This window comes from Notothenia rossii, assembly GCF_949606895.1.
Source record: "Notothenia rossii genome assembly, chromosome: 12".
Lineage (NCBI taxonomy): Eukaryota > Metazoa > Chordata > Actinopteri > Perciformes > Nototheniidae > Notothenia > Notothenia rossii.
Window position 1 is genome coordinate 8,022,104 of NC_136911.1, and position 18,575 is coordinate 8,040,678.

Consider the following 18,575-nt stretch of genomic DNA (forward strand, 5'->3'; position numbering starts at 1 on the left):
TCAACAGCTCTTGGCTGCTTGTAAGTATGGGTTCTGATAATATTCCAACAACAGTCATTACACAACTAAATTACAAAATCACACAGGGGGAGAAGAAATAGGCTATGCTTATAAGTATCAGATGAGAAGGTTGTTTAGGTTTATAGCTTTGATCTTTTAAGGCTTTGCTGCTTCTCACTCACCTGAACATTATTTGAACATACAGCCCTTTTTGAAATGAGTCGCATGCAACTGCTGCATCACAGCACTCTCCTGAAATTGTAACCCCTATCAGTTTGAACTATGTTTGAATATAATAGTGTATGTTTAATAGAGACACATCATTTGGCTGATACAGAGTGATATACATAGAATATAGATTCCTGTTCAATCTGATCTGGCATGTTTACATTTCTGGGGGTTTTAGCTCAGCGTCTTCATGTCCAGGAAAGAAGCTATGAAATCTTCTTGACAAAAAAGAAATCAAACCCAAAAGTCAAGCTATAGAGAAATATGTGTTTTATGGTTTGGAAGTGCTGCAGAGTGTATTTTTCGACCAATTGTCAATTTCCTGTTATTACATTATGTGCATGTAGTGCATACAGGATAGTGATACTGTTTTTATTTGTTAAACCCTTCCCCTGGATCTGTTTGAGAGCATTGAATTCCCCTGACTTTGTTTGAATACAAATCACAGATGTCAAATCAGATATGACCAAGGTGATGGACTGCACTTACCATGGTTTCCTTTCTTGCTTTTTTTTGCTCCATCCATCTCAATTATATAACTCTTTAAAAAAAGGAGAACTTACTTTCTCACCTGAAGGGATTCTCCAGCTCGGTCTATGATTCTTTGGCTTGCTTTTCTTCATTGACTAGACAGGTTAAGCTGTTTTGAAATGCCTGAGTCAGAGGTCATTGTGCTTATAATGACAGTTCTCTGTTGTGTGAAGCACTGGGCTCACCCAATGTAGAAAGCTTCTCAAATTACATAATGCAGGCTCCTCGGCGAAAAACTAAATTGAAAACATGGGACTGAAGAGGGCCACTGCTGTAAATTACTATTGTGTACACCATTAGCTATAAGACAGTGTACTGATGCTATCAATCATCATCAAACAATCTTTTTCCTTAAAATGTCCTTTCATCTAGTGTGCAACTATGATCAGACAGTTTTCCAGTTATGATAAGAACAATGTGGGAAAAGCATGCATGCCTTGAAGATGATTAGTTTTGGATAGTATGTTTAGCAAAATGTACCTTTTACTAAAAAATAAACCCTTTCTAAGTGCGCTTCATTCTTTTTAGTCCAGCAGTCATGAGAACACACACAAAGGACCCAGATCCTCCAGAGACTTATTACTGTAACGAGAGCTGTTACATCTAGGCTGGAATTGAAATATGATAGCCCTTATGGCACAATGCTTCCACTTCCACTTTGTCAGTTCTTGTCAAAGCAATAGCTTATTATCACCAGCTATTAGATGTTTTTAGTGAACAGAGCTCTGCTTGAGAATAGAAAGATATAGCCTGAGGGCACACAGCAACACACACTCCTCACAGACACACATCTGGACTGTCTAGTCTTTCTCATTGTTTACATCTCATGTGTTTTTGACTCCATCACTTCACTGTAACCCGCTGTGGCTCAGAGTTTCAGATGTCAATGTGTTTTTGCCAGTGATCCTTTTATAAAGGAGCTTTCATCATTTTCTCCTTGCCTCCACTTTATGACTTCATTGACTTGTCCAAATGAAAGTTGTTGCCATGGATATCTAGACCTTGTGGCGCAACGGTAGCGCGTCTGACTCCAGATCAGAAGGTTGCGTGTTCAAATCACGTCAGGGTCAGTTGTTTTCAAGGCCTTTAGTGTTCAGAAGCCTAGGAGTTCAACAAAAAACTGAAAGCCGGTGTTAGTCCGGTAAAGGAGATAATGAGGGTCAGTGGTCAGTGTCATGGCCATTTACAACGGCTGCTCCGATATCTGTGTTTATGTTTCCACAGAGGAGCTGTAAACTCTCTTTTCTTCCTTGACTGACATGCATAGTGTGACAAGTTGAAACAGAGCTGACCTAACTAATTATTTACAGCATGCTCTGTTCAGTATAAACATCATAAACTCTGAAGTAAATGCACAGTAGGATGTGTTTGATTTTTCGATTGATCTCCAAAGTTGCCAATAATTGCAAAGTTTGTTGCCATTAGGGTAAGCAACAAAAACACTATTTTAATGATATGACAAGGGGTTTTTAACTGGTGAGGAAACTGCCTTCATTTAATACAGATGCTTCAGAGAGCATAATTAATACTATTTCTATATCACCAATTGAGTAGTACATTTACCAGTTTACACACACACACACACACACACGCGCACATGCACACGCACACACACACCCCCACAAAAGTGTGAGGTGTGTGTGAGAGGGTTTTATGATCACGGACAGTTGACACACTCCTTTGTATACGTCAGGGTTTTTGGACTGGCCATGTTCTGTGAGATCACATTAAAGTGACGTTAATATGAATCTCTAATATTGCCACTATGGACCTTTGGTGATATTAAGGCACTTTAGGTCATCCATGGCCAAGATATGTCGGTATTAAACTATATCGACACAATGACATTGGATTTGTATTTTCCCTGCATGGCAAAAAGCAGCTGAATAGCCTCATCTCATATTTTACATAACAAAATGTGACATTGAACACTTGACCCTGCATTCTCCCCATCCACAGATAGGATGACAGGAAGAGCTGCTACATCTCCAGAGTTCATTGTTTTCGATAGCTGGCTGCTAATTGGATTTCGGTTGCAGTTTGACCAATTTTGAAGATGACCCCTTTGCATTATGTTTCTACTGGAACAGAACAAGAAGTAGTCTACCTAATGATGTTTGTTTCACATTAAGAGCCCAGGCTCCTCCTCCTGCACACACACAAATCCTAAAACCCCCTGTGACCTCTCTCTGTGTTCCACATCTGCAGCCTGTGAAAGAGCTGTGTGTCGTGACATCTCCCCACTGTGGGTTGTCTGTTCTTGGTGATTCACTCTGTGGTCTGTGTTTCTTTTGGCTCATTCGCAGGTCCCATCTGGCAAGCATAACCTCTGTGCTTATGAAATGATAAACAAAAGTGTGCTGACATTGTGCTGACTGCTGCTTCTATAAGTAGACGAGTTGTGCAGTGCTCATCTAGTTTTACTCAACTTATCGGCACTGCATCAATTCCCAGGTCCATTAGCATCATTTTGTAGTCAATATTAGACAGTGTTGAGTTGTCTTTGCGAGTTTAAAATGACAGATTTAGTATTAATTTCACCTATAGTGGTATGGCGCTTATAAAATGTTCATCTGCACCAAATGTGACTGTTCCTCTTTTTAGTCCAAAGCTGAGCAGATGGCCTGGATGGGACTCCCTCAGGGTCTGAGAATAAAATGTCCTCTTAGTAACATGAGACCCTCACCCTCTGCTTCTGTTGGTTAATTGCTGATAAGCATTTGAAACGGACAGAATCTTTATTGACCCCTTAAGGACATTGTTCTTTTGCTTCTTCCCATTCACACAGAGGTCAGAGGTCAGGGTCACATAGATAACGGTGTCCTGCTGTTAGTATAAAAATTCTGTGTTTTGCTAAGGACACTTCAGTAGGGCAGCTAAGACAGAATAATGGCTTCCACTGCCCCATTGCCTTTGGTAGCTTACCTGTTCATCAAGCCATAAGGCATTAGTTAGCTGTGTAGCCATATTATTTGAACATAATTGATGTGTATACCATGCCCTTCATGTTCTTTTTTACATTTGTGGTAGCAAACACATTCATGTTTATAATTGAACGTAGAATTAGACTTAAATCTCTCTAAAGTGCAGCCAGCATGTTACTTATGCATTCCTCGTGTTCTCGGAAGTCTTTGATGCCCAAGACAGTAAATGTGTGTAAGCTGTGTGTGCATGCATGTGTGTTTAAATCCCTCCCGCTGTTGCTAATGACCACTTGTCTCAGATGGGATGAAACTGGCGAGCGGCCCAACAGGCTACCTGTCCGTGTCTCCAGACACGTTGCTAATAAACATGCTAATAAAAAGTGACTTTGGGATGAAAGCCAACATGCTATCTGCACTAAAGCACAGACTCTGAGCTGTTCAAATGTCATGGTCCATTCCTCATTCATACATCTTTTTTCCTGACATTTTTAGCCATTTATTAAGTTATACATGTTAATAGCTTCTGCCCAATATTGTGGCCATATGTTGACTAAGCTGGTTATTTTTTAACAAAAGAAAAAAAGACTGTCATGCCTCTTAATCATTGGCACATCCTGTCTGAAGGTTCACTCTTTAATTGGCTTAATGATGTATCATAATGAAAGTACTGAATGCGATCCTCGTGTGATAATGTCTGTTTAAATGTGTTAGTGAAACCTTCATCGCAGCAGCAGCTCCAGCTCATGCTGAGCCATGAGGCAGCATGTCTGGCCTGTATGCACACGCACATGCACACGCACACGCACACACAGAGAGAGAGAGAGAGAGAGAGAGAGAGATCAGGCCTGTTTTTTTGTATCCAGACCAGATGCTCAGCTTTCCACGTTGTGCTTATCACCATCAGGGGTGAGGTGCAGTTGTAGTCCCAGAGAAACAAGATTTAGGAACTACAAATCCCTTACTCAGGCAAACCACACAGCAGGGTGTGGCAGATATTTGGAGGGTCTCTGAGTTGAGAGGCTGCAGGATTTGGCTCTGTGTTTGGTAGGCTGGCCTGTGTTACCAGCTTGATCCTTTTCTAAGCTATCTGGCACTAATACTGCCACTCAATGAGTAGGGGGATGTTAACCCTTTGCAAAAACAAATATACATATTTATTTTTTAGCCTTTAATATGCGTACGCACTACAATCATATCCGTCTTGCAAACAATTAACATGAATCCTTTTTTAAATGTATGTTTCTTTAGACAAGTGAACATTTCTGCCAGTTGGTTGGGAAACTTGAACTTGTTTCCATTCAAAAAAGAAAAGAAGTATGGAAGAAGAATGATTTACTAACAGATGTGGTTCTTTTCAGCTTTGTGAGCAATTTATTCTTTTTCTAAATATGACATATTGTTTAATGTAACTGTGCCACTGACCCATATATCGTTGATTCAACTGTTGCATGTGTTAAATTAATTATGAAGTAGTATGTTTATTGGACCAATGAGCAAATGAGCAGGGAAGTTTGAGACTTTTTACATTTGAAGCTGGCCAATTAAAAGAGGCGAGCAAATGTTGTGGACATTTGGCAATGTAGGCTGTCCTGAATGCTCACTTTGAATTTTTAAAACTCAACTGATAGGCTTTTTCATTTTAAGTCCTCCCTCTGTCAGGATGGGGTAGATGCATTTTCCTCAAACAAAGTTATAAAGTTTCATGCATGTCCAATTTTAGTATTTGAGGTGAACCTCCATACAATCTGTGAAAGTATTTCAGTAATTGATTTGTACTGTTTCTATGCATCATGCTGTGAGTGGATGCAGAGCTGCATGCATGTGCAGTGAGGTGTCCTATATCTTGTAGTGTGGTAGTCTGCAGGTCCCTTTGGGCAGGCAGAGCATCAATAATGCAGAGACCCTAGAGGTGACTTTGTCTCAGAGGAATATCAGTGTAAGGCTTCATTCACTACAGTAGCTCATTACTATGGGCCTACTCACAGACAAGCTGGATTTAGACTACCGGTTGGGACTGCCATTGTCCTTGTGGAAGCAGTTGTTATGCCCCTAAGGGACATTCTGTCTTTAAAAGAGAACTACAGTCAACATTGTAAGCTAATCCAAACTACATAATCAACTATTTTATCTAACCGACAAGTTTAAAATGTACATTTTTTTGCTCAACAGACATTTTAGTTTTGGTCTTAGGAGTGAGTCATTTTTTGTATCAGAGTATATTTCAACAGCGTGTGTGTGTGTGTTTTTTGTGAAGCCTATTTTTTGTGAATTTTCAAGCACAGGAACTAGCAGGATGAATTCAAACCTTTGCAAATGTTGAAATCAAATGAGTGTATATACATTTATGACAGCATTTGTTCTTGGTGAGATTTGATATAAAGTGTTTGCGGATGTTTTTTTTATCTTCCTAAAACATACATAGGAAAAACGTAAGCTGCACTACATGTGGCCTTGCAGTAGTAGCAGCACTATGCTGATTCTTTCTTCTGTCCTCTATTTTGCATTTATTTTACTTTCACTCCACAGTGAATGTATTTGGCGAGGATAAGGAGTTAGGGAGGTGTGTGTCTATCCATGTGTGAGAGGGAACAAGAGAGGCAGAGCGCTTGTGACACTAGTGTTTATGACTCACGGGGTGAGCATACACTCCATAAATCACAGGCGTTATTGTGCTGCTGAGTGCAAACCTTTAAAGTAGGAGGTTGAGTCGTTGAACTGGTGAATCACAGCGAGGTCTGTACTCCGGAGGTCAGAGGTGAAATCCTAATAGTTGTGCGTAAGCTCTTTGTTCAGACAGTGAAAGTGTGGAGATGGTGCAGTCCTCACTTAATGAGATCATCATTTTGGTTGTTTGACAAGGTGAAATTAAGTTATGCATTATAATAATAAACTATTTGTGCACAGTCTTTAAATTAAACTGATCATGCAATCCTCCAGTCGAAACACATTTTAAGAGGGTTCGATGTATGTCTATAGAAAGGCGATTATGACATTATTGAGATCGCTCATTTGCAATATCTATGCTCATATTTACAATGACGCATCTTTCTCCTGAAGTTAGCACACAGCAGGCATGTTCAAGTGCAAAGTATTCTTAGTGCTTTCTTTAGGATGATCTTCAACAAATATTTTTGGGAAGCCAGTGGGCCTCTCCATTTTAAGGTCAATATCAGTGTTTGCTCTACCATTGTCTTGGAGGGACGCTGCGCCCCGCCAACGGAGCCCCGCGCCACCCCTGAAATTCAAGGTGTTTAAAAAAAAAAAAAAAAAATTATTTGTCTTTTTATTATTTTTTATTTATTTATTTATTTATAGCACCAAATTACAACTAATCTATATCTACTGTCACTTTTCACATTGAACATGTGCTCTTTTATTAAATAAACTAAGCACTTTCATTTTAGGTTGTGAGTTTAGTGTTTTTGACCCTAAGAAACACTGATGCATTAATCAATAACAATAATCCACAGCTCCTCTCTCTGCTCCAGAGGATTCAAAAAAAATAATATCCCAATGCCACGCTCAGGCAGCACCCCCCCAAAGGGGAAACACTGAATATGTTCCAAAAAACCCTCATCTGAAACAAGTTCTTCATATCATAACTAGTTATTTTGTGTGAAATATTGTATTTGATGAATTGAACTAACAACTGACCAAATTTGACAATGTTTTATTCTTTTTTGAAATCAATCAATCTAAGATTAAATAGACGTCAGATGTTAAATTGCCATTAACCGATAATACAAATGATTCCATATCTAAAAAACGTTTACATTTCAAGGTGTGTAATCTACTAGATTGATTAAAACTGCACTTTCCTTTAAAACAGTGACAAAATGAGGAACACAATATTGTTCTTTGGTGTGACTCTTGTTGTTGGATGCTTGCATACTTCCCACTTCTCCCTCTTTCTCCATTTACAGAGCAGAGGTTTTTGATGCCGTCTTTAATCGATTAGATCTGGCCCGTACATTTCTACATTTGATTTGTGAAACTGCATCTCTAATGGATAATCTCCAAATGCTCAACATTTCTTAATGGTAATGAAAGACATGTCTGGGGGTTATCTTTAGTAAGGCCCTCCATGTTGCCTGGCACCTGCCTCTTCATTGATTCTGATTCCACTTTCCAAACGTGTTCAGTGTCCCGGCTGCATATATGCAGCATGATTTGTCAGCCTTTAAAAGGTCCTGACCCCGACGTGATTTGAACACGCAACCTTCTGATCTGGAGTCAGACGCGCTACCGTTGCGCCACGAGGTCCTGCTGAAAGCTGACATTTGAGAACAAAATCTCGCCAATCATATTCCCCCTGTGGAAATGTTAGCACTCGTAGGAGCTGAAAGCAATCATAAAACACACAGGCACATGTTCTCACTTTCTCACACACACTTTCTCACACTCCCCCCAGTTTCCTCGAGGGCAAACGTCTTTGTGTGGTCTTTGACAGGAACAGGCAAACCACTGTGGTACAGAGACACAGATAATAGGGTAAGCTATTGTCTGGGCTCATGTCACAAGTGTGTGTGTGTATGTCTGTGACACAGAGAACAACCTCTCTGTTATCCCTCACCTTCCACAGTAGATCAGATAAGTTGATATCTGATCAGACAAGGGTGGCGTTCCACAATTCATGAATGAATGAGTAAAGCTGACTGGAAGACAATACACACTGGTGGCACACCCTACATATATTCATACAAAGTCTTTTGTATGTACTTTAGTTCTTTTTTTACATCTCCCCTCAGCTTTTTGTCCAACCCCTATAGGTGGCTCACATTGTCTATCAAAGCTGTACATTTGTTAATCCAATTATTCAGTGCTGCCTCATATCCTCTTAGCTTTTGATTAAACATCTTATAGCTGTTTTATCAACTCAAGGCAATTACAAGAAAATCAGGTCTGGATACAACAGGAGCCTGTTGGTGTCAAATTGCCCACCCCCCCCCCCCCCTCTGGGGCGAGGGGCGACGCCTGTGTAAAGCGTCCAGGTGGTAGTGTCTGATGCAGATGGTCACAAAGCAGGTTCGTCATTTCGTCTTCAGCCCTAAAAGACTGAAGTTCCTCAGATGTTTGTATTCTTACGGTTGAATTCCAGCTGCGCTAGAAATATCAGAAACGCACAGTAAATGCTCCCACCAATTAGCGGACTTATTCACAAATGGGCCCCAATATAACACATGCTTTGTACTAGGGAACTTGCAGCTTAATGACATCAGAAATATTCAGACATTTGTGTTTTCATATACTGTACAGCTGTTACGGGCAGTGTCTATATCATTTCAGGGTTGCAGTGCTTGCATGAAAGGGGGTACTTCCAGGACTTGAATAGGGATGGGGTGTTAATGTGGTCAGGGTCGGTAAAGCCCTTTATCTCAGGTGACACGTTGATACCTGTCACTTGAGATTATCAACCCTATGGAAGCTGTTTGTAGATCTGATGTGGGTTTTGTGCAAAGATCAATGTATTCAAATATATATATTTCTGTAGTTATAGAGAAATACAGATTTCAAAGCTAGAAAGCTACATAGGTTACTGTTCAAGAGCCAATCTTACACAACGCAATGATCTAGTAGAGTGCTGAGCTAACACTTGATCAACTCCATAGCTGTCCTCCCTACCCGCTGTTTCTGTACGCAGAGTATGTCACAATGCACTCTTTGTCCTGAGGATCAGCTCTGTCTTTTTCTTTTCAGTCAATTTGTACTGGCTTCCATACTGCATGTTCAACATTTGATTAAGCCCATGTGTTCAAATGTAAGCTGATACATTTGATGAAAGTTCTTTTCACTTTTTGGTCCTCTTTACCTAAAAACCTCAAAGATTTTCCATTTGAGCAAAAATGTGCCTCAGATTATTCTTTATATTACAAAACATCCACTAGAAATAGTTGGATATCTTTCTAAATAAATTCTAGGTTTAATAGGGTGGGGTTCAAATGAGGGGATGAACAATTCTTAATATTTGTATGCAAGTTAAGACCTTGGTATTTACAGTATACACAAAAGCATTCAGCCCTAATACAACCCAATCCCAGAATTCTTTGCTGATACTCTCAGAATGAAGGGTCCTTGAACTGATCATTCTTGGCTCGCTGGAGGCCAAAAACAACAACATTTTAACCAAGGCAAATCTAAACATTCAATGTCGAACTTTCCTTCCATCCCCAGTGAAATTCTGGGATTAAGTTATGGGGCTTAGCCTCTCTCAGACTCATATTTGTTCCTCATAATCCATTCGAGGAACAAGTCGGAATGAGGACCAAGCCAAATCTACATGGGGCGTGTTAACATTTGTACATTTAAAGATTTGTTCCCCTGTTTAATGCTGAGGGTCAGTTTGCGGTAGTAAATCATATATAACTTGTGGTGTCATTTTTCCTTATTTGCTAACATGGGAAATGGGTAATTGTTCTTTCTGCTTCCAAATGGCTTGTCTTGAAAACGTCCCAGATAAACTTGCTATCTTTTAATTCCTAATAACCTCAGGAGGAAGGAAATACCAAACCGTGAAGACCATTTTGCCTGGTGAACCACACTGCAGTTCACTACAACAGAGCCATGCATGAAGGCATGTAACCACAAACCCCAAGAAGGCTCAGCTTGGAGGAAAAGAGAAAGGAGGAATATAGAGTGAAAACTCAGCACAGACAAACGAGTGGGGAGTTACGTTCTTTACATGGCAAAGGAAAATGAGTTGTATTTCTTAATATCTAACATCCAAATTACACATTGCTTATGTAACTGTTCCATTCAAAACTATACTTCTCTATTAAGGCAACTCTGCATAATTGTTCAAAATTTAGTTCAAACTAGCCTAACTAGCTCAGTAACATATTAAACTTGACTCACTGAGTTGATTCTACTTGTGCTACATGCTGTACCTGAATGCATCAAGTTTTCATGAATGACATTCATATGCTGATGCAAAAAAGAGACAGACAGTTTTTGAACTGAGCAGGGGAGGGTGGAGGCGTGTCACCTTGTATACATTGGAATGTATATTAAGAACTGATAAATGTAACTTCTCCTCTTGTCACTTTTATCAAATGTTGCTTTTATACTCCCAACTAGTATAAGCCATATGCTTACTTTGCAGGCAATCCAGCTGGGGATTAAAATATTTCCTATTTTATAACTGCTTTGATGATGTCAATCCATATCAACGTCAGAGCCTCTGTGTGCCAGCTAACTGGATCATTATACGAACCCTGTGGTGATCGGATCAGCTGATTCCCAAGGAAACGCAAGCTTCTTATTTCTTTGGCCTGGCCTACAACATGTTGTATGGCTTTACTTACATAAGGCTTCACATCCTAAGTCTGTATTGTGCAAATAAAGTTGATCTTCTGATGACAGAGCTAATGTTTTTTTTTGTTGTCTTCCAGGACCCCAGCTACTGGATCCAGGTACACAGGTTGGAGCATGGAGATGGAGGCATTTTGGACCTGGATGACATGCTCTGCGATGTGGTGGATGACAAAGATAGGGTGAGTGAATAGAGTGGGTGCATTGGAATTCAGAGTGTGTGTTTGCATATTTAATTTATTTGTATATCTCCCCAAACTGTCCTTTTTGCCACCTCTTCACATGTCCATTCTCCTCTGCACAACTAGCTTTGGTTACATCTGAAAGCTGAATACTTGCATAAAGCTTTGGCAGTACTACAGATAGTTTCTCTAACATGTGCACCTGTATGCTTTTATGCTCTCATCATTACTCATGACATTACAGAACACTTAACTACTGCAAACCACCATTTTTCTCCGTTTAATCATTCCCACCTCCTGAAAGCCCTCCTTTGTCTTCATACATGGTGGGTTGAATGATACAGATTTTTTTCTTCTGTGTTGCATCAAGGCTCCACTTTGGTGTGTGTGTGTGTGTGTGTGTGTGTGTGTGTGTGTGTGTGTGTGTGTGTGTGTGTGTGTGTGTGTGTGTGTGTGTGTGTGTGTGTGTGTGTGTGTGTGTGTGTGTGTGTGTGTGTGTGTGTGTGTGTGTGTGTGTGTGTGTGTGTGTGTGTGTGTGTGTGTGTGTGTGTGTGTGTGTGTGTGTGTGTGTGTGTGTGTGTGTGTGTGTGTGTGTGTGTGTGTGTGTGTGTGTGTGTGTGTGTGTGTGTGTGTGTGTGTGTGTGTGTGTGTGTTCATTCAAGTATGAGAGTGTGTGAGCCAAATCTATGTCAAAAGCAGCATGATATCACATTACCCACCCTACCCACTACTAGACCAACTGCAAGTGATTACCCACAAACCCACTGCATCCTTCCCATGGGAACAGTGCTGACTACACCTGAGTCACTAGCCTTTAGCTTTCATGTTAGGCCAGTTAGTGAGCTATAACCCCTTTGCTTGTTAATGATACATATCACATGTGTCACATAATGATAGTTGTCTACTATTAACACAAAGTAACCCAGTGATAAGATGTATTTCTCTAAAAGTGATGAAACATGTGAGTTTCTATTGGAAGTCTTATCTTTGATTCCTATCACTTTTCTCAGGGTGACTTATGTCTTGAAACCACTGCTGTCTTGTGAAATCTGAAAATACAGTAAATCATGCCGTTTCATGTTGTGCATTAGATTTCCCATATTTGATGTCTAAGTTTTCAAGTTCAGTGAGCTGTGCATTTTTCAGAATAGTTGGATCTGTTTGATATGCAGGTGCTCTTTGGTTGGCCCTTTGTGTCCATCTGTGCATGAATACAAAATGATGTGTATGAGAGAAAAGAAGAGTGTAGTGCATGTGCTTATAATGAACATGTGGTAGGTGCCATGGTTACACATCAGATGGGATCATTGGTGGGAGCAGCTGTTTTTAACCTGCTGTCTAAAACACTCCTTTTCTTCCTTCTCTTATTTTGTCCTCTCCTGTCCTCATTCAACTCCTGTAGTAGAAACAAAGAAATAAAAACAGAAAGACAGGAAAATGTTGAAAACCACCTACCATATAAATATGTTTTTCTCCCTATTACTATCTTCCAATAGTCTGATACGGTACATATTTTCTCCCCCTGGTGGTTGTCTGGCCTCCTTACATCCCACTGATACCATTGGATGCTGAAATATTAGCCTAACCAAACAATGACAATACCAGCTGATTTGTTAATACTTGTAAATGACTCTCATGAGAATCTTTTACATTGATACTATGAAGGTTATCTTACAGCTCTATCTGTATTATAGAGTCAAACACTTGCCAATATCAGAAAGCCTTAACTCATAGTGATTATACAGTCATGACATACTTCACAGTTTGTAGTTCACTTAAATGACACAGAGTGGTTAGCTCAGCTGGATCTGTGCCGAGACAACTAACTTTACACTATTGGAATCACCGTCTGCCTGTGTGTGTGTACACCTATGATGTTATCGCAGTGTGTGTGGGTGTTTGCTTCTTTGTATGTGTGTGTATGTCTAGTTGTTAGTAGTAGATCCAGTCCGTCCAGTTCTTTCCATGATCTATTTTCTCTGGCCCTGTCAAACTCTACTGCAAGCAGGAACACAGGATGTCAATTTTAACCCCTTCATGACAAAACTGTTTTTATTATGGATGGAGTACTTTCACATGCTTCCTGGGGTGTGCTGCGACAAGATTGTTTTTGGTCTGCTGCTTTTGGAAATCTATGAACATTTGTGTTATTGATTATTTTTGTTCCACATTTTGTTGCCTGACTTGAGCCTGGTGATAACACTTTACCCTCAATGTTATAAGAGTTTACAATGATCATAAAACAAATAATCCATTTAGCCATAACATGCCGAAGTTAGAGCTGTCAACTATAAGTATAGTCATTTTAAATTGACATTTGCAATTTATGCATTACATTTTGTGTACTCAAGCTATCCAATCTTTTCCCAACTAATTCATAATCACTTGCGTATCCTGCTTTCTGTATTTTGATAGCAGAGCTGAACAGTTATTTTCTTAAACTTTTGTGTAATTTCTTCTAACAGATTATAGCAGATACTTAGTGGAATATATGCAGTCCTTAAAATAAGTTGACCTCGACGTGATTTGAACACGCAACCTTCTGATCTGGAGTCAGACGCGCTACCGTTGCGCCACGAGGTCCTGCAACTGACCTTGGCCTACCCTAGATTTGACCTTAGTCTCTGACCTGAGTTGACGTTGCTGGTGTACAGAATTATTGCTTTTTGCAGTTTCCTTCCGGCCCTCTTACTGTGCGCCTACAGTTCAGACTGGGGTGTAAGACAGGACTCGGGCCCCATGACAATCACACAACCTGCACACTTTGCAAACACTGTTTCTATTGTCAATGTGGGCCTTACAGCTACAGGTGAGCAGCACGGACATACAGTAGTTGTTTTTTGGCAGCTTTCAGGCAACCTACCATAGGTTGGTCAGAAGTTCATTTTATATTATTTACACTTGCAACCATTTCAAATAATATCATTTAAACTGTGTTGTAGGTTTGTGCAGGTAAACTGCCATTTCGACAATTCAATTGATGAAAAGTTTATTTTTCAATCAAATAAATGATTATTTTCCCCATGTGTGAATTTAATAAAGTACACATATGAGAAAAAAGAGCAGAGCGGAGTTAATGTAGAAACTGCTGTTGTCACTTTGCAAATTTCAGTCAATCTACCGTTGGGAGCACCAAAGCCAAGCATGCGTTTGTGCGTGTGTGAATGTGTGTGGATAGGGTATGTGAAATGTCTGGCCCAGGTTCAGCAGTTTGATTATCATGCTGTGATTCATATGCAGTCATAGAGCGGCATGCTGCAGCCTGTCTGTCTCTGCTCCACAGATCTTCACATTGAAGATGTCATTGTGATTTCACATGCTTGTGGAATATTATCCGGGTGTGTTTGTACAGCAGGCTAGTTTTAGTTTTGTGTTGCAGAAATGTTGCTTTCTGCCGTTATAATGTTTGTTATTGTAAAAGTGAGCTATATGTATATAGCTTACATTTATTTCCTTGTATAGATATTGATGAATGCTGGTCACATATTGGCTCAGATCAAAAAAGTCTTGGAGATGCAGTTGTTTCTCTGAGCTGCCTGATTGAGATAGATTGAGTATAATGTCCTGATATTACCTTGCCACACTGGCTTTTTGGCTTGCTACTGCCACCCTTTGGACTAAACAGTGAAGTAAAACTAAAAAAGAATATATATTTCTCAGCTAGACCAGTTGATTGTATAGAAACATATTCTGCTTGACTATTTAAGCCTTAATCCACGGGTTACATTGTTAAATCGGTTATGAGAGCCAATTATATTGTACTCCAATTTCAAATACTTTTCTGTGACCTTTTCTCTTTGCTATACACATGCTAATGCTAAACAGAGCTTTATAGGGACCTTGGTGATCTGATGGATATGTCTTCGACTGACATCAGGATCAAATGTTTTCCGGTGAAGACAAATTATTGGGTTTAAAAATCAATTCTTAATGTCGTCCATATTGGTGTCTCGCAGGTAGCGGCACTGTGTGAAATAGCATGTCAGGGTCAGGGATAACAATACAAAAACACTAGCTGTACTATGATTATTTCACTGATAGAAGAGATATTATGACTATAGGGTGTTACTTGAATAGCAACACAATGATGCTTTGAATAAAGGTTTTGGCTTTTCATAATAAGTACACCAAGATGCCATGTCAAGTTTTGGACCGTAATGTATTTTTCCTAACAAAGCCACATGAATACAATGTAATAAATGAAGTGTTTTACAGAACAGTAGAGAATGCACTTGCTGTCTAGTTTCATACAGACAGCTTTAGACACACACATGATCATTTTAAATTACACTATCAGCAGGCCTGAATAAGCCTCTAGCCAAAAACTCATACAGTCAGTCAAAAGAGGAAAGGAACTGTAAACTTTATTCTAGCCCAAGAGCCTTAGGTAAGACTTGTGAAATACATTTAGTGTGGTGGGAATGGCTTTGATACAGACACTTCATCCATACACCAGATGGCAATGTGGCAATTAAAATGACTCCTGGTTAGGAGATGGCCTGAGGTAAGATATTCACAATATGGGTCTGCTGAAATGAGCTTATAAAGGAATGAAATGGGTCTGATAGTGCCAATTAGATCAAATTAGATTCAACTTTAATGGTCATTGCAGGGAAATTGGGCTCTTGCATTAGCATTTAAAACGGTATATAAAACTTCAAAACTGTTATTGTTGTGCAAGACAAACTCATTGTCTGAAACAAATGTGAATACTTTTCTACTTCCTGTAATTTCGGTCATATTTTTCCTATGCAACATACAGCCCTCTTTCATGGTTTCAGATGTGATATAAGGTAAATAAAGGATTACATTTAGAGTAAGGGTAATGAGTTGTGACAAACTAACCATTATTTTTTAGTGCAATGTTTTTTTTCCTATCTCCCAACATCTTAAACCCTTTATATTATTAGACTGAGCGTCATCCAAATTGTTAGCTTGCTTAGTGTGCATGTTGCCATCTAGATATTTAATCTAAAAAGAACTTGATAACATGTTTTGAGGAGTGGGTCCCTTTAGTGTGTGTTGTCTGGATCGACCTATAAACGGACATGAGTCAAAGCAAGGCTGTCCCGTGGGCTTAATGAGTGCAAGGGCGAGGGGTGAATCATCATGGGCAATTTACTGAAAACAATTGTTGGAGCACCTGAATCAGCGGTTCAGTTTAATACATTTGACAGCAGGTGCATGCAGGCGTGGACATGCTGCCTGATGGACATTGTAGTTACAATTGTAAACCACTAAGGGGCACTCAAGCCCAAGTAAAAGCAGTCATGTAAGAACAGTTTACAGTATTGTGTGTAAACCTTCTGCTTAACAGAATCTGAGTACATATCTATTGTTTATGAACATACAATGAATAAATGATTAACAAATGCTTCTCTTTGGAGAAAAAGAAAAAGGTCAAAACCAAATAGGAAGTAAATAAAGAGAAAGCTTAATAAAACTAAACTGTCCATATTTGACTGTACCTTTTTTTGTGCTAATGCTGCCTGTTTATAATGAGAACCACATCCATGGCTCCTGTGGTTTAACTCTTTGGACAATCGGTGTTTTCTTGGCCCCTGAAGTTGGCATTGCCATGGCAACGGCGGTTGGGTGCCAAGTGGGCACCTGTGCTGGGTCGAGATCAAGCCGTGAGTGAAATTAGCCAAGGCTAAAGCAGGGTCCCAGCAGCTGCCCCCTGGTACCAGAACACTGCCGGGGGAAATCAAAGACTAATTACTCTGGTTGTCTCTTGTGTGTGTATGCTAGTGTGTGTCTGTGTTTGTTTGTGTGTTTGGGAGTGACTGTAGCCTCTTTTGGCACAGAATGAAGACTTTTGTGTCTGGTTGGCTGTCTCTCACCAACATATCCCAGACAGTGTAATACATTCACCTCAGCCATTGAAAAGTAGCAGTATTTATTCTAGCTATACAGTATTTACTAGGCCTACTTATCTTTCCATCTTAGTAAAAATGGGGTCCCCTGGATACACTTATATGTATCAACATATAAGTGTATCCAGGGGACCCCATTTTTTGCAGAACAGTATGATGAGGTTCTGTTTTATGAAGGTGGAGAAGCACAAAGAGAGTAAAAACATTAATCATAGGCTAGTCTAATTTCAACAAGCTGTGCTGTCATTGATGTGTTATAACTCAGGTGCTGCCCTCTGGTGGCAAACCAGTATGATCAGTGGAGGTCTAGAGCAGCGGTTCCCAACCTGTGGGCCGCGGCCCCCCTAGTGGTCCGCGACATTCCCATCTCAGACAACAACAAAACAAAAACACAAGAATAAAGATACAGTCAGTAGGATCAGTTCAACATTTCACAAACAGAAATAGGTTGACAACCAAAAACCACCAAGAACACAACATGGCAAGCATATTTATTGTTCCTTTAATCCCACTCTTCGTTAGAGCTAATTATTTTCCATTTCATGGCGTGATATGAGCCTTTGATTTTTATAATCTTTTCCAAAATAAATTGTATTTTTAATCTACTTTTCAAATACCTTAAATTAAGATTACTCCTTGATTGACTTTTAAAAATATGTATTTTAGCCAAAAGAATAGTTGCATTTATTAACTGTGTGCGGTCTTAAAGGGTGTAAATGTAAATTCAATATTTGCCACCAAATAATTAGCAAAACATTATGATTTGTGTGGAAACATTTTCATTATTAAGATTTTTTTTTATTTGAACCTCTTTTTCCCTTTCTCTTTCTTGATCCTCCTTAGCAACGACCATTACATTCCTTGACAACAGTCTGTTCTACTGGATTTACAATGTGTCACATGTTCTGAATTGACCAATCAGAACTTTATTTAGCCTCCGTATTGTGTATGGTTGAATGTGGGTTGCATTTTTTTCATTCTTAAGTGGGCCCCGAGTTGAAAAAGGTTGGGAACCCCTGGTCTAGAGTGCATATTGATGTAGCTTTATAATTACAAGGACCCTGACTGAGGTTGAATACCCATGCCTGAGCCCCACATTTTTAACTCAGGTTATTAAATGTACACATCAATGGCATTTGAGATCTGAAAGCTCTTCGAAAGAACATTTTGAATAGCTGCCTCCATTCCTGTCAATACAGCTAACAACGGGCATGGTGATATTAGCAAAACAAATCTTTAATACAACTGAATCAATTGTCTTGAAAGTTAATCCGATAGCAGGATGCAAGAAAATGGATGGGTAAAAAAAGCATGCAGTAATGTATGACTGTATCAGACTTGGACTTCTCCTGGCCAAAGAATGTAAATGTAATCACGGCGACACAAAGAAAGAACACTAAGACAAATGAGACATTACACATCACAGACAAACACAATACTGAAATAGGCCCACACTCTGAGAGAGTCACACCAACCTCCTGTGGTTGGCTGTAATTAGCCTGTAAGGACCAGAGTCAGCTCTGATA

General features: G+C 39.6%; 1 protein-coding gene across 5 annotated transcripts in view; it reads left to right on the forward strand.

Annotated features, from left to right (window-relative positions):
- Window positions 1-18,575, forward strand: part of pard3aa (par-3 family cell polarity regulator alpha, a) — a 300,089-nt gene that overhangs the window by 23,817 nt on the left and 257,697 nt on the right. For all 5 annotated transcript variants that reach the window (XM_079661513.1, XM_079661515.1, XM_079661514.1 and 2 more), the window contains exon 2: window positions 11,072-11,173. In XM_079661513.1, coding sequence (XP_079517639.1) covers window positions 11,072-11,173 — 102 coding nt within the window. The remainder of the gene's footprint in view (window positions 1-11,071; window positions 11,174-18,575) is intronic.